The 17,029-nt window shown below is 55.4% G+C and overlaps 1 protein-coding gene across 2 annotated transcripts in view; it reads right to left on the minus strand.

Annotated features, from left to right (window-relative positions):
* Positions 1-12,172, minus strand: part of ITPR3 (inositol 1,4,5-trisphosphate receptor type 3) — a 65,257-nt gene extending 53,085 nt beyond the window's left edge. Inside the window, exon 1 of one of the 2 annotated variants that reach the window (XR_012919340.1) lies at positions 11,790-12,172. Coding sequence is in view for 1 of the 2 variants with exons in the window: in XM_012746844.3 (XP_012602298.2) it covers positions 11,790-11,878 (89 nt within the window). In the remaining variant the exon portion in view is untranslated. The remainder of the gene's footprint in view (positions 1-11,789) is intronic. The other variant, XM_012746844.3, reaches the window with a different exon arrangement.
* Positions 12,173-17,029: the final 4,857 nt, after the last annotated feature.

Genomic DNA, 17,029 nt, shown 5'->3' on the forward strand with positions numbered 1-17,029 from the left:
AGGCTGAGGCAGCAGGATCGCTTGAGCCCAGGAGTTGGAGGTTGCTGTGAGCTAGGCTGACGCCACTGCACTCTAGCCCAGGCAACAGAGTGAGACTCTGTCTCAAAAATAAAAAATAAAAAATAGGCCGGGCGTGGTGGCTCACGCCTGTAATCCTAGCACTCTGGGAGGCCGAGGTGGGCGGATTGCTCGAGGTCAGGAGTTCGAAACCAGCCTGAGCAAGAGCGAGACCCCATCTCTACTATAAATAGAAAGAAATTAATTGGCCAACTAATATATACAAAAAAAAAAAAAATTAGCCGGGCATGGTGGCGCATGCCTGTAGTCCCAGCTACTTGGGAGGCTAAGGCAGGAGGATCGCTTGAGCCCAGGAGATTGAGGTTGCTGTGAGCTAGGCTGACGCCACGGCACTCACTCTAGCCTGGGCAACAAAGCGAGACTCTGTCTCCAAAAAAAAAATAAATAAATAAAAATAAATAAATAAATAAAAAATAAAATAAAATCTCATTGGGAAGAAAAGTCACATACTCAGAAGAGTAATAATATAAAGAAGGTGCTTCAGTTGCCAACCTGTGGTACCAGCTGTGGGTTTTGCCCGAATTCAGAGGAGGGAGAGGTGGGAGCTTGGCCGACCCAGGAGGTGTGAAAGCAGCAGCAGGAGCTGCTCAGGGCCCTGAATAATTCACAGAATGTCCTGTGAGACAGTGAATCAGATTAGCTGGCAGTCTCTTAGCTAAGCCCTGAGGGGAGGGGACCCAGGATGGATGAATTTAATTGGGGGGCAGGGTGGGGAGAAAGCATGGCCAGGGCCTGGCACTGCCGGGGGTGCTGGCACAAGGGCAGCAGGGAGGTTGCAAGGCTGAAGAGAGGGTCGGGGAACCCCCGCACCCCCATCTTGGCCAGGGCACGAGGCCTGTGTCAGAGGAAGGAGGCTACACAGTCCCGCTCCTCAGAGACTCTGTCTGAGGAAAAACCCACCCTCACCCCAGAACCCACCACTTCTCCCCTGGGAACTCCTGGTCTGGGTCACACATGCCGGGAAGACATGCACGTTTGGATGCCAGAGTGCACTTCCTAGTCGCCCTGGTACAGCCCTGCCTGGTCATCAGGTGATGTCCATCTGTCCCCTCCCACGCTTGCACAGCTGCGGAAGCCCTGTGTCAAACTCAGCCCCTCCGCAGGCCCAGTGGCCCACGAGGCAGGAGTGCACACTGAAGCCACTCAGTTCTAGAAGGGACAGGTCAGGAGGGGAGCATGGCGACCAGGAGGAGAACCCTAAACAAGGCTGGGAAGCAAAGCATCTCAGATCTGCAGCAGAGAGGGGCTGGGAACGGTGGGCGTGAGGCAGGGCAGAGAAGCAAGCCCTATAGGGCCAGCAGCAGGGTGGCCCGGGAGGGAGGCAGTGAGGCCGGCCAGCAGGGAGGACTTGAGAGGCAGGAGATGGGACCCTCCCAGCATCCTCCTGGGCCAAGACCAGCAAAACAGGGAACTAGGGTGGCCTGGGAACTGGGCTCCGTTCTGTGCCCGCCTCCAAGGGGTGACACGGCGCCTTCCTCTTTCTGTTCCCCCCCTGGTGTTTAGCGCAGCCCCCATCCGGGGCGTGTAGGCAAAGAAGGTGGCCTCCAGCAGGATGTTTGCAGGGTCCCAAGGTGTGCCCAAGCCCTTCCCTCCATTCTCCTGCACCTACTTATTAGGACTGAGGCCCCCCAAGAAGGTGCTGGCGGGAGGGGAGTCGCCAGCACTTACAGATTAGCAGAAAGCCCTTATCGGATGGGCCAGGCGGCCTGGGGCCAGAGTGAGGCCGAGACAGGTACGTCTTGAAGGAGGAGGTGCTCAGAAGGCGAGGCTGAGATCCCCCAGCCACTGCGTGGTAGGAGCGGTTCTGGGCCCCAGGTCCCCAGGCCCGGACAGCAGGGTCCGGAGGTCGCCGGCGGCGCGGGTGAGCCTGAGCCCGCCCCGGTCCCCGACCCCGAGGCCAAGCGAAACTCGCCGCCCGCGTGCGGCCATCGCCCGCCCGCCAGCGCTGCCAGGACGCCGGCCTCCGCGGGCGCGCCGGGCGGGGCGACACGACGCCTGCGCCCGCGCTTCCCTCCCGCCCGGCTCGGCAGTCTGCGGAGGGCGGCCCGGGGCACCCCTCCCCACCTGGCGGCATCGGCGTCCCTGGTCTTAGCCACCCCAACTCTTCCTCCTGGGGTCAACTGTGTTTACTAAACTAGTGCAGCCGCAGGGGCCCGCCTTGGGTGCGCACCTGGCGCTGCGCCCCAGCCGACCTCTCCAGGGGAAAGTGGCTGCGGCGCTTCACACACCCTGGCTCCCGAAGGTCCCCTCAGCCCGCTCCTGCCCCGCAGGCAGCCCGCTGATGTCACCGTCCCGCCTCGCCCCGTCCCGAGCCCCATCTCTGGGGCAGTCCTCGGCAGGCCGGGCGCTCGGTTCCTGCAGGGCTCCGGCCCCTTCCCAGCACGCGCGTGCCCCATCTAAGAGCTGATGGCACCCCTCCCTCCAACGTGAGAACCCTTTAATGTATAAATCGTTTTTACATGCAATGTCTCCTTCCATTCTCACTCCAGTCCACCGAGAGGCCCACAGAGTGGAAGGAGCGCCCTGAGCCACACCCGGTCAGATGAAGGCACACACACAACCGAGTCTCTTCCACCAGACCCTGCTGCGAGCCTATTGTGTGCTGGGTGTGGTCCCCAGCCTCCAGAACCTCACGCCCACCACGCTGAGTGCCCTGAAGACAGAGCCAAGTCTATACCAGTGCATCACAATCCCTCCCCCATCAGGGCCAGCCCAGCAGAGGCCCCGGAGCCCTGAGGACAGTCCCTGCTGTGAGAGGCGGGCCAATGTGAAGAGCAGAGGGCAGGGAGGATGGGGCTCAGAGGGAAAGGGGCCTGGCTGGAGGCCTGTGGGCAGAGTAGTCACAGCTACTCTGGAGGCTGAGGCAGGAGGATCGCTTGAGCTCTGGACACTCCAGAGAGGAGCTGGCTTAGGGATTGCTCTAGAAGGATACAGAACAGGGTGCTGTCTGTGAAATGCCCATGGGGTCTGCACCCCAAGACTTTGGTCTGAACGAGGAAGGAAAGACAGCTGCATCCCAGGACCTAGGGGGCCCCATTCGGCCCAAGGTGGACTTTGAGATCCAGGTGGGGGCCATGGGAAAGCAGCAGGGCGGGTCAGTGCAGTCTGGAAAGATTAGATAAGGAGGAGGAGGAAGGGAGCTAAACAGAAGTGGGGCAGGTGACTATCAAGGTGCCTGAATCAAAACCAGCACCACCCTCAGAGCAGCCCTGGGAGGGGGAAATCACAGACTAAGGGAATTTCCTGGGACCCTACACACCCCCTCCTTCACCAGCTGTGGAAACTGAGGTATGGAGGGGAAACTGAACCAATCCAGGTCACACAGTTAATGGAGCAGCCAGTTCCAGACCCTAGGTCCCCTGACTTCTAGCCCGGGGCACTGGCCACCACTCTACAGATCCAGGCCAGCACTAGGAGGCCACTCCCAACAGCAGGCACTGTCAGAACGCTGGGATGGGCTGGTGGTGGATGAGGGCGCCCGCCGAGGGACTCACTACTCCAGAAACCCAAAGTCACACCCAGTAGGTGAGAGTGAGATAGGAATGCTGAGAGAGGAACCTAGATTCACTGGCTGGGGTCCCCAGCTCATTGGAGAAAAGAAATTAATGTCCACTTCCCTGCAAAAGCATCCATTTCCTTTACCTCTACCTACCTTTACCAAGGCTTCACCCTGTGCCACTGGAGGGACCAGGCAGTATATGGAATACATGGAATTTAAAATGAGTACAGCTGCTCACGCCTGTAATCCTAGCACTCTGGGAGGCTGAGGCGGGTGGATTGCTCAAGGTCAGGGGTTCAAGACCAGCCTGAACAAGAGTGAGACCCCGTCTCTACTAAAAAATAGAAAGAAATTAACAGGACAACTAAAAATATATATAAAAAATTAGCCGGGCATGGTGGCGCATGCCTGTAGTCCCAGCTACTAAGGAGGTTGAGGCAGGAGGATTGCTTGAGCCCAGGAGTTTGAGGTTGCTGTGAGCCAGGCTGATGCCACGGCACTCTAGCCCAGGCAACAGAGTGAGACTCTGTCTCAAAAAAAAAAAAAAAAAAAAAAAAATGAGCACAGCTAAAGACTTCTGAGAACTTGAAGTCTAGAAGGTGCAGTTAGCTGCACACTCGGAGGGCCCCGAGGGTCTCTCCAGGAGCAATGGAGATAGCACAAACAGCTAACCTTGGCCCAACAGCTAGCCCGGCCCTGCTAGTGTGCCAGCCTTCGAGGCACCTGCCTCTGCCTCAGGCCTGGGTTTCTAGCTCTCAGGACTGGGTGGGCTCTGGCAGTCCTGGGGTCTGTCTCCAGCGCTGCTGAGCATCTGGGAAGACACATCTGTAAGGCCAAAGAGAAGACAGGGAGCAGGACAGGAGAGGGAAAGCTGAGAAGAGACAGAGAAGAGGCGCAACCAGGCCGCCAGCCTGCACAGGCCTCTCCCGCTGCCCATAACCCCAACTGGACTGTCGGGCTGTCCCACTGCGAAGCAGTCAGCGGGGCTGCAGGAACCTCAGCAGGGCAGACCCTCAGGCCAGGCCTGCCAAATCAATCCTAAAGGGCGGCCGTGTACACCACAACCCCGCCTTGTCAAGAACTGTCCTATGGGAAAGGAGGTGGTGGCAGGGCGCTATTTTAGCTTAAAGGAGACTTAAGAGGCATTACAACCAGTCTAACATGTGGACCTGACAGCCTCCTGATTAAAAGAAACCAGTGGTCAAAGACAGACTGAGGGCCGGATGCAGTGGCTCATGCCTATAATCCTAGCACTCTGGGAGGCCAAGGCGGGAGGATTGCTCAAGGTCAGGAGTTCAAGACTAGCCTGAGCAAGAAGAGACCCTGTCTCTACTAAAAATGGAAAGAAATTATCTGGACAACTAAAAATATATATAGAAAAAATTAGCCAGGCATGGTAGAGCATGCCTGTAGTCCCAGCTACTCAGGAGGCTGAGGCAGGAGGATTGCTTGAGCCCAGGAATTGGAGGTTGCTGTGAGCTAGGCTGACACCACAGCACTTTAGCCCAGGAAACAGAGCAAGACTTCGCCTCAAAAAAAAAAAAAAAAAAAAAAAAGACAGAGGATGATGGGCATATCTGACCATGGATGGGACATTGGATGCTATTAGGGAATTATTAATTGATGTGATCACAGCACCGCAGTTACATAGGAGCACACCTTTATATTTAGAGGAAAAAAGATGCAATGTATGTAACTGACCACAAAATACTTCAACAAAAAATAGATGTAGCAAATATGACAAAATGTGGGCAATTATTAAGCCTAGATAGTGGGCAGACTGGTGTTCTAAATGGTTCTCTTTACTTTTTCTAAATTATATTTATGCGTCAGGTTGGTGGTAAAGGGTCAAAGTGACAGCACAGACGAAGGCCAGAGTCTCCCACTGGAAATGATCTGTAAAGTCCACCCATTGCCATCATCATCATCATCTCTCAGACAGACTTAATTCTCTCTCCCGTGGCCTGTATCACCCCACACCTGCAGTCATCAGTTTCTAACTCAGATACGGGGGACGGCTCTCCTGCAGGCTGGAGGGAGGAGCGATGGCTGCCTGGGGGAGCGACGGGGAGAGGCATTTGCTAACCAAATCTGCACAGGTGTTACCTCAAGCCTGCAGCCGCTCCTGGGCTGAGATTTGTGTTTGCTGCCCTTTCTGGCTCTGCCCACCTGCCACCAAAAAACACACCACTGTGATCATTTACTGCCTCACCAAAGCCCCTGCAACGAGTCCCTCCTGCCTGTCTCCCAGGTGGAAATCCCTCTGTTAATGTGGCCCCACCCGATTCCATCCCCAGCCCACACTCTGGCTCACTGTGTTGTGAACGCCCAGCCTCATTCCTGCCCCCACGATCTCTCAGTCCCTGGTCTGAAAGGCCCTGCAACCTCCTCTGTGCCGAGCCCTGCTATGTGCCCAGGCTCTCTAAGCCCGGGGTGCTGACTGCAGGGACTCCTGACTACAGGTTGGAATGCTGGGTACCACTTTCGCCCTGGTGTCACTGGCCTGACATACCCAGAGGGCTCAGAGCTCACCTTCAGAGGGCTGTGATGAGGCTGCTGGAGATCTGGGCTCTGCGCCCCTCCCTCCCCTCAGGTTTCCTCCCCCTCCTCCCCGCACACGAGCAAGGCTGGAGGTGGACACGCAGCAACTCCAGACATGTGTGCAGAGAAACCCAGAAACCTCCCCCCAAGTTGAGAGCAGAAAGCTGGTGTGGCCTCACCCTGAAATTCAGCAAATCTCCCCACCCCCAACCCAAGCCACCGCCCCACCAAGCCAAGCCAGGGAGGGGACATGAGGTCAGGAATGCAAGGCAGGGCAGAGTGTGAGCAAGTGACTACAGCAGGATTCTTTCAGGCCAAGGAGCTGGAAGCAGCCTGAGACCCTGGAGTCCCAAGGCGGACACTGGGGCTCTATCCTCAGCCAACCCCCTCACCCAGCCTCTCTCCACTTCACCCCCACCCCCCACCCGTCACATCCTGGTGCTGCCTGGGGCCTGGCCAGCCTCCAGGGCAGAGACTGGACGGTCTCACTCCCCAGCCCCCGGGCCACACTCAGACATGTGACATGGGTCAGACTTTCTGTGGCAGAGAGTTTCATTTCCACCCCCCTCCACCACCAGAGAAACACGCAAAGTTAGAAAGAGCCTATGAGGTAAAAGATGCACATTCTCTTTGATCTCCATTTCTGGGAATTTATCCGAGAGGATAACCGGACAAGAGTTCAGGCATGTATGGACTAGGATGTTCAGGGCAAGTGGTTTGTAACAGCAAAAATTTAGAAGCAGCCTGAATGCTGAATACTAGAGTTAATGCTTATTTAATGCTTAAATAAATTAAGGCACAGCATATTATGGGATGCTATGCAGCCATAACAATAGTGTGCTGGCATGAGAAAATACAGCTTACTGTATCTGAAAAAGGGCAGGATGTAAAGCCATATGGATAGTTAGATATCATCTGTAAATGTTCATTTCCATATAAAAGTCTAGAAGGTCAATACAGAATGCTAATATAAGTTGAAGTGGTATTACAGATAATTTTTTTATTTGAGTTTTTCACATTTTATCAGAAAAAATATATTTTAAAAAAATGAGTTGCATGGATCAAGGTAGGTGTGGAAGAGATCCTGCCTTGGGGTACAGAACAGAAGTGTAACATCTCATTCCAGTGAAATCACAAGTAAGTGAAAGCCAAGGCAGGTCTGAAATCTGCCCGGGGAATGTGGGAGGCATGGGAGGGGCAGTCCTCCTCCTAGAATTACATGTGTCTTTGAGACGTGAGGCTCAAAGGGCCCTTACAGACCATCTCTTCCAACTTCCCACTGCACAGAATGGAAGAAGCTGGACCAGTCTCGATTACTGATTGCCCATGGTCTAAAACAGTGCCTGCCACATAGTAGGCACATAAATGTTTGCTGAATGATTTAATGAAGTCTGATGAGGACAAAAAGACAGAATCTCCAGGCTGAGGGACAGGCAGCCGCAGCAGACAGGCTTCCCCACAGCCCACCAGCCTGGGCGGGCCCTCAGGTCAGCAGTCCAGCCCCTGGGCACACATTAAAATCACCCAGGCAGCTTCTAAAAAGCTCACACCTGTAATCCTAGCACTCTGGGAGGCCGAGGCGGGTGGATTGCTCAAGGTCAGGAGTTCGAGACCAGCCTGGGCAAGAGTGAGACCCCATCTCTACTAAAAATAGAAAGAAATTAATTGGCCAACTAATATATAGGGAAAAAATTAGCCGGGCATGGTGGCACATGCCTGTAGTCCCAGCTACTGGGGAGGCTGAGGCAGGAGGATCGCTTGAGCCCAGGAGTTTGAGGTTGCTGTGAGCTAGGCTGACGCCACGGCACCCACTCTAGCCTGGGCAACAAAGCAAGACTCTGACTCAAAAAAAAATTAAAAAAAATAAAATAAAAATCCCACACCCAGACCCCTCGCTAGAGGCATCGATACAGCTGGCCAGGCCTGGGACTTGGGAGCTGGGGTTTTTTTAAAGAACCCCAGGAGATTGTCAGGTACAGCCAGAGCACCTCAGCTCCATGCAGGCTGACAGAAACACACTCGGAGAAGGCAGGGCCTTGTCAAAAATACATGGCAGTGCCAGGCGCGGTGGCTCACGCCTGTAATCCTAGCACTCTAGAAGGCCGAGGCAAGTGGATTACTCGAGGTCAGGAGTTCGAAACCAGCCTGAGCGAGACCCCATCTCTACCAAAAATAGAAAGAAATTAATTGACCAACTAAAAATATATATAGAGAACAAAAAATTAGCTGGGCATGGTGGTGCATGCCTATAGTCCCAGCTACTTGGGAGGCTGAGGTAGGAGGATCGCTTGAGCCCAGGAGATTGAGGTTGCTGTGAGCTAGGCTGACACCATGGCACTCACTCTAGCCCAGGCAACAAAGTGAGACAAAACACATGGCAGGTTAGTGGTGAGACAGACACCCTTCCTGAGAGCCATGGCCCTGAGGCTCCCAACACAAGGACCCTGACCCTGGGGACCTGGGCCTTCCTCTACATTTCTCCCCACACTTCCTGGGCCTCTGAGGGAAGCAGGTCAGGCTGGAAGGTGGACAGGGAACTCCATGGGGAAGAGGCAGGGGTCCTTTCTGACCCTACTCACTGTGATCACTGAGCCTGGGGTGAACCAGATCCAGTGGCCCTGAGAGCCCCCAAATGGTGTTCCGTGGCCCAGCCCCAGTGGGCAGAGGCACTTTGGTAAACATTAGGAGCTCAACTTTAAGAGAGCTCTCCTGAGCTTACTCCCTGTGGGTGTGGGATGCCCCTCTGGGAACTCAAAAGAGATCTTCACAGAACTGGGAGATCTTGAAGGGTCCGCCATGTGTTCCTAAGGCCAGTTCTTCCCAGAACCGTGGCCTGAGGCTACATTAAATCTGCCACCTTTTGGTGGCCCTGATCAGCTGGCCTCTGCTGTTCCCGCCTGGGGTGAGGGGCAAGGCAGTGGCACTGGCCAGGCTTTCCTGCCAAGAGCAGGCGTGGGCCTGCTTTCCCGTGCTGGCCAGCAGTCTCAACCACTCCAGGATCCACTCCCCAGACCCCTCCTGTGCTCCAAAGCCAAAGTTAATGTGCAATCTTCACCAGGACCTCTAATTTACTAGAAGGCTCTAACTGGCCTCCTCTACTTCAACCTGTAGAGCTCTGGCAATCTGAAGGCTGCCCTAGCCTCCCTCCCCTACCAATGTCCCCTTCCCATCTCCCCAGATGACCTGGCCCACCGGCCCACCAAGGCCACTCCTGTCTTCCACAAATTCATTCACCAGCCCTTGCGGGCACCTCCTGGACACTGGCCACTTGCCACTGACCTGGCATGAGTACTCAGTCAAATCAGCCTCTGGGTTCAGACATGGGCACCAACAGCCTCGAGAAAGGCAGAGGAGACCCAGATTTGAGAATGGAGACAGGAAGATTCTAGGGAGGATGGAGCAGACAGAGAATCACTTAGAGCACCTCCACACCTTAACACACCAGTGTTGCAACCAGGATCTAATTGAAACGCAGATTCTGATTCAGTGGAACTGGGTATGGCGTCTGGGAGTCTGTATTTCTCAGTGATGCTGAAACTGCTGGACTGATGACTATACTTTGAGTATCAACAACTTACATCACTTACAAATCCTTCTTTCCTTGACTCTAAGTTCCTCAGAAGTGAGAAGCACGGCCCCTTACCGCTCAGTCCCCAGCACCCAGTGCAGTGCCTGTGTCTGTGCTGAATATATAAATGATGTCATTAGTTAATCCTGGTAAAGTGCCCAGCATTAGACAGGCCTACAGGGAAACCACCAACAACGATTAACACCAGAGAGCAGTCTGTCCAAAGCAGTCTGGAAGCACAGAGGAGAAAGGGTTAATTCTGCCCCAGGGTGTGGGGGAAGTAGTATCTCTCAAAAGAGGTCACTTTGCACTAGGTCTTAGAGGGTGGGACAGATTTACCCAGGTGGAGACTGACTAAAGGGCAGGAGCAACACAGAAACAAAGGTAAAGAGACCGGGCCAGGCTAGGCCGCAGGAACAGAGAGTGGTATCACGCTCCTGGGGCTGCAGTGTACGAAGAAGGTGGTGAGAAAACCCCCAAATTAAGATGAGACCTGCACATGTCAGGCTGGAAAGGTGGGTAGAAAGTCAGGAGATGTTGGGGCTGTTTGCCCAGGGAAGGTGCACCCTGGGGCAGAGGGGATCTCAGAGGTCACCCGGACCTGCCCCAGGATCAACATGGACTGGATCCAGAAGTTCCCCCGGGCAGGAAGGGCCAAGGTGCAAGTTCCCTTAGGGGGCAGCAGAGGGAACCCCTTATAGGGATTGAGGCCTGTGTGAGGGCAGGGGAAGCAAGAATAAGATGTTTTCCCTGGTTCCATTCAATCTCACAGGTGCTTAAAAACCACACACTATGTGTTCAGCCCTGAGCCAGGCACTAAGCAACACAGGAGACAGTCATTTCCCAAAAGTCGCCAGTGCTGTTCAGATACTAGGAAGGGACCTCCACCATTGGCCCCACGTCTCTCACGACCACCACACCCTCTCCTCCTCCTCTCAGCATGGTAAGTGCCCACTGTGTACCTACTGTGTGCAGGCCTTGGCCTCAGGGCAGCCTGGTCATTGCTCCCTGCAGGAGGCCTGCACAGATGCTGGCCCAGATGCGGCTCCACCCCCATCCTCCTGGGAACTGGCCAGAAGTCAGATCTAGTGGGAGTGGACAGACCAGTGGCCAGGGATTCCACATCTGAATGGGGAGGGGAATAAAAGAGCCCTGGAGGGTGCGGGGGTATGGCAAGCAGGGCACGCTGGGATTCCCAGTGGGAACTCCCTGCTAGCAGAGCCAGCCCTCCAAACCCACAATGCAGTCCCTACCCAGCAAGACTAAAGCTTAACTGCCAACAGCCCTGCAAGGGACCAGGGGAGCCAGGACAGTCCACTCCCCTCCCCATCCTCGGGGACTCACCCAACTGCTTCTCTGAAGATAAGCCCATTCTCTCTGCGGATTTTCTCCCCTGCCCACCCTTGCTACAGGCAAGAGACATGAATTGATTCCCTGTTTATCCAGCCCAGACCCTGGGGGGTGGCAGCCAGAATTAATTAATGTTTGTAAAGTGCTGGAGACAACGTGGGACCAGGGACCCAGGGGCGCCAGATGACCTGCGCAGGAAATTGTCTGCAAGAGCGGGGAGAAAGAAGGGGGACAGCTGGCCAGGACTGAGAGACACTCCTACTGAAGGGGGCGGTACAGGGAGCCCCCTGTACTTTTGAGGCGACCCCTCAAAAGCACCACAGCGTGGGTAACAGAGGATTCCGGGCAGGAGCCGAGCCTGCCACCCCCGCAGCTCCGCCCCACCCCCAGAGCCGCGCACGTCCAGGCCCGGATGCCCTTCCCCAGCTCAGGCTCCAGGCTCCCGCCGGCCCGCCCCGCGACCACCTGCAGAGGAAGTCTCGCCCCCTCCGCCCCTCCGAAGAAAGGCGCGCGCGGGAGGGTGGAGGGTGGAGGCTTCGCCGAGGGGGCACCTCCTGCCAGCTCGGGCCGGCGCCTGACTCCTACCTGAGCAAACACTTCACTTCCTTTCTCTAAAAGAAGGAGAGCCGTCTCCCAGCTTCTTGGGGCTGGGGACGTCCAGGTCCTCTGTCCGGGACCGGGACGCACGCAGCTGGCACCAGGGCCCACGGCACCCCTCCCCGCCCGCGTCCCCCTCCAGCTCGTTTCACTCACCCCAAAGTGCTGATGAAGCCATTGACGGAGCCCTCGGCGTACAGGGAGACGATGTCCCCAATGTGGAGAAAGCTGGACATTTCGCTCATGGCTGCGTCCCTCCGGGGCCCAGGGTGGCAGGGGCGCCCAGGGGCGCGTGGCCAGGCTCAGTACGGAGGACTGGGTGCCGGGAGCGGGGAGGGGCGCGTCCACACGTCGGAGCCTGGCGCTCGGCGTGGCCGGGGCGGGCTGGCGGCCACCGAGCAGGAGGCGGCGCGACGCGGCGCGGGGTCCGGGTGAGGAGGTGCCCACGTCTAGGCGCGCCTGCCGCCGCCAGCCCGGCCCGGCCCGCCCGTACCTGCAGCGTAGAAGGAGCAGGAAGTCTGGGGCCGCCACACACATGCAAATTCCGCCCGGGAGGCGGGAAGGCCACACCCCAACACCCCCCCCCCGCGGCCCGCCCGCCGGCACCCTATGCACCGGCCCGCCTCCCAGCGCCCCTCGCACGTCCGGGGTCCGGCCTCCCGGACATCCAGTGCGCCGCCAACCCTCCGGACTCCCCGGACACGCTGCGTCCGGGCAGTCCCGGGGCTCCCGCAGGCTCGCGGAACTGCCACCCCTGGGAGGCCCAGCGGTAGCCGGGTACTCTCCGCCCTCGGGGTTCCCCGGACTGTTCCCGGCCCTCGGGTCGCTGAAAAGCAGCGCGGACGCCCGCGGATGGGGAGTCCAGCGCCCCGCAGGCACTGCGGTGAGCCGCGCGCTGAGGACGCGCCCCAGAGCGTCCTGGTCGCCGCCGCCCTGCGGCCACCGCGCGGTCTCCGCGCCCGGCTGAGAGCCGTCTGGCGCCCAAAGGCGCGCTCATCCCTTTGCAGCGCAAGTCAGGATTCATTTTTCTCAACGTGAAAAGCCTTTTCATTGCACAAGAGAAGTGCTCGGGCTTGGAGGGGAAATGCAGCAATGGGATGGGTTTTGTTTTCTTCTGTCCGCATTCCTGTGTACAGAGAGATCCAACTTCCGAACCGGCGCAGCCGCTCCCTCTCCAGGAGTTGGCCGCAAAACTTGGCTCCTTTTTTCCTTAAAAAAAAAAAAAAAAGTGGGGGTGAGGGGGAGTTACCTTCGCTAGTTAGTAGCGCACCCAAGCGCCAACAGCGACAAGTCCGGGTGCCGGCCTCTGGGAGGGACCGCCGCGGCGCCGCCGGCGGGCTCTGCTCCTGAAGTCCTGCCCTCGAACTCACGTCCCGGCTCGCTTACTTTCCGTTCTGTTCCCCGGGTGGGTGTTGCTCCCTAGTCCTTTAGTCTGAACTCCGGGATAGGGCGCGCGCTGCCACCCCCATTCGATCACATTTGCTCCCTTGCGACCCCCCCTCCGCTTCCTGAGGGGTGGGGCGGGGGGCGTTTGTCCCTGGGAGAAAGGGAGGCGGGGACGCGGGGACTGAAGCAGGAAGAGAGACCCGGGGAGGGTGGAGACAGTTCAGAGCGAGGAGCTGCCGAGGGCGCGCAAGAGAGCCCAGGCTGTGCGTGTTTCTACAAAGACCCCTAGAAAATGGGAGGGAGGACAGCTCTGGGATCGCTGAGTCGCGTGTTCTACGGTTTTTTCACCAGAGCCCACTGTCAAAAATAAGTTTTACATCAGCCTAGTCCACATCTTCATCTGTATATAACTGAAACAATAATAGCTTTACAAAACAATACTTACCCTTTTGACCTGTGATGCATTGCGATATTTTCTATTCTTTATTTTATTTTGTTTATTTATATTTTGAGACAGTCTCCCTCTGTCACCCTGGCTAGAGTGCCGTGGCGTCAGCCTAGCTCACAACAACCTCAAACTCCTGGGCTCAAGCCATCCTGCTGGGTCTACAGGCCAGTGCCACCAAGCCCAGCTAATTTTTCTATTTTTAGTAGAGACAGGTCTGGCTCTTGCTGGTCTCAAACTCCTGACCTCAAGAGATCCTCCTGCCTTCACCTCCCAGAGTACAGGATTACAGGTGTGAGCCACCGCGCCTGGCCTGATATTTTCTGTTCTGTGTCAGTTGTGTTGTTGTTGTTGCTGCAACTGGCTGTAACCCACCACATTGCCCTTAAAAGTGTACCACATGGGTTGCAAACTGCCCTTTGAAAAACTTCATCCAGGCCACTGTGCCTAAAAGAGATGACCAAAACCCAGAGGAGTACCAAACATCAAGGCCACACAGCAGGTTCATGGCAACTGGAGGCAGAAACTTAGCCCAGCACTCTCCACTGCCCCAGGCTAACTGAGCTGCAGCTGCCCACCCCTAGGGCCCCCGCTAAGAAGGACCAGCGCCCACCCCCACAGTTTCACTTGCTCCCGGGAATCAGGAGGGAAAATACCAATTTATTCCATTGAAGGCCTACTATGGGTCAGGCCTCTGCTGAGCACCAGGCTCTGGTCAGGCTGCCAGCCTGGGCCCAGTCGCCTTTTCTCCTCTGGACATGGCGGATGGAGAGAGCTGAGCTGGAAATACCTTCAGGGCTTGTGCCTTCCTTGCCCCGGCCACAGCCAGGGGTCCATCTCCTTCCGCTCCTAAGATGCCAACTGATGGTTCCATAACTCAGCCCCTGTCCTACAGCCAGGAGGGGAGGTCACTCCACTGCAGGCCTGTCTGGCCCAAAGCACATGCCCTTGGTTTGCCCGCCCCTCCCCCAGCCTGGGAGAGCTCTGAGCCTCTCTCTCCACCAGCCAGGAGGCGCAGAGGAGGGGCGTGCCTCTCTACCTGACCGAGGTCCTGGTGGGGAGCTGTTCCCAGCCTCCTGCCACATACACTGCTTCGAGGAATTTTCCTGGAACATGATGTCTGTGGTGTTTCCACAGGAGCCACCCCTGGGTTCCAGTGCCCCATCACCTGCTTCTGCCAAGTCAGCTCCACCGTAAGCTCTGGCTTTAGAGTTAGAGTTTGTTAAAGAAAGGTTCAGCTGGTTAAAAAAAAGTTTAAGAAGCAGATGGTACAACTCCAGTGGGTTCGCGCCCCTGCTGGAAGGCTGGAGGCCGCCTGCACCTCCCCATCGCCCACAGGACAGGTCTGCATGCCCTAGCCCAGTGAACCAGCCCCGCGCAGCCTGCCTGGCTGTGCCCTCTGCTCCCCACCCCTGCACCCTCTGCGGCCACCAGGATTGCTCCTCATGCAGGAACCGTGGTCGGGTGAGGAACTCAGGCTCTTATATGCCTGGATTTGGTCCCAGCACTGCCACTCTCCCGTGGCAGTTCTCTCAACCTCTGTCTCCTCCTCTGCTAAATGGGGAGAGTGTCCCATGTGAGGGAGTGTAAGCTCTCAGCACGGCAGCCCCAGGCGGGAGAGTGAATGTCATTCCCATTTCCCAGGCCCCCATCCACTCCCACCCTTGTTTCCTGCACCCAGGGCTCCCTCTACAACTTCCCCTTTTCCATTTCCCATGGTCAGAATAAAGTCTCCTTCCCTAAAGTACTGGGGCTCAATCTTTTAAATATTATTATGAACTATTTTAAAAAATAATAGTTAAAAATATAGTGAAAGCCCTATACTCTTCTTCCAGTTTGGTCGAATCTATGTATTTTGCAAAATTTTGTTCTAATTTTTTAAAGAATGAAACCTTAAACATTCAGTTGAAGTTCCCTACGCACACTTCCCAATTGTACCTCCCTCCCTTCCCTCCAGGCATAGCCACTGTACTGATTTGGGCGGGCATCATTGCGTGCAGGTTTTCATGCTTGTAACACATACTAACGTATCCATAAGCAATGTATGGTGTCACTTAGCAACATCTTAGGTTTTGTGTAGATGGTCTCACACTGTGTGATACATGCAGCTGCTGTGTGACAGTCCACTTCCTGACCACATCACAATCTTTTTATCCATTTCGTTGGTGATGGGTCTTAGATAAAGACCTAAGTTTGGCTATTACATCAATGTTGCAGTAAATATTCTTGTCTCCTTGTACACATGCATCATTGTATCAAGGGTAGTGTTAGTCAAACTATGCCTTGAGGCCCATTAATGGGTTAGAAAATCAACTTAGTGGGTGAAGATCAGCATTTTTAAAATTCAAAACTGATTAGAAAATATCAATGTGTGTTATCCATCATCAGGATAACTACCAGGGCGAAAAGCTTATTGTGAGTGTGTGGTGTGCATGTTCTGCTGGGTCATGATGTATTTTTTCATTCTTGCTTTCTTCCTTTTCTTTCTTTTTTTTTTTTTTTTTTTTTTTTTGAGAAATAGAGTATCATTCTGTCACTCAGGCTGGAATGCAGTGGTGGGCTCATAGCTCACTGTAACCTTGAACTCCTGGGCTTAAACTATCTTCCCACCTCAGCCTCTTGAGTAGTTAAGACTACAGGTGGGTGACCACCCCCAGCTAATTTTTAAATTTTTTTGTAAAGACAGGGTCTCACTATATTGCCCAGGCTGGGAGACCTGTCAAAAAGTTTGAAAACCCCTACTCTAGAATAGAAACTTAGAAAGTAGAATTACTAGGATGCAGGTAAGGTGCATTCAACTTCCTAGAAGTTTCTAAATTGTTCTCCAATTTGGCTGTTCTAACTTTACCCTCTTGCCAGCCACATGGCAATGTGCCCACTGAATGATGTCCTCACCAACACTGGGTACTGTCAGACTTTTTTAACATGCAATTTCTGTATTCCCCCTCTATCAGAGAGCATATCATGGGCTGTCTTAGGTTGGAACTCTCTGCTTCCTCATCGGCCTCCCCCAGCAGACTGAGATACCAGGTGGAGGAGACTGAGCACTTCGCTTTGTGTCTCCAGGCCAGGCCAGGCCAAGCACATGGCAAGTGCGTAATAAATCTGTGCAGAATTGAATTGTCAAAGAAAGGAGGGTGTGGAAAATGTATAAATTACACCAGGAGATAAGTATACAGGGAGACCGTGGGAGCTCCAGGTCGTGGTCAGGTATCTGGCCCCTGGGTTGGAGGGTGGGGAGCTCCCAGGGCTGCTCCAGGAGTTGGGAAGGAGGGTCGACAAGCCCTGCCTCTCCTGAGTGGCTTGAGCGGGACACTGTTAAGCTGGAGCAAGTTCAGGGTCAGGAAGGAGGTCACCACCATCACCCTGACAACGGTCTGCCTGGCCCAGGCCCCGACCTCGATGGCTGGGTGTCTCCCAGCACCCACCAGCCCCACCTTCTAAGGAAGCCTCTCCCAGAGGGAAAACAGAGGGGATGGGAAGAAATCCCAAACTCAGGATTCCCAGGAAGCCAGTGATTGCAGGGCCTCTAGGGACGAACTGAGAGGCAGGGGCTAGGTGGGGG

Source organism: Microcebus murinus, chromosome 5 (genome assembly GCF_040939455.1).
Source record: "Microcebus murinus isolate Inina chromosome 5, M.murinus_Inina_mat1.0, whole genome shotgun sequence".
NCBI classification, from domain to species: Eukaryota; Metazoa; Chordata; class Mammalia; order Primates; family Cheirogaleidae; genus Microcebus; species Microcebus murinus.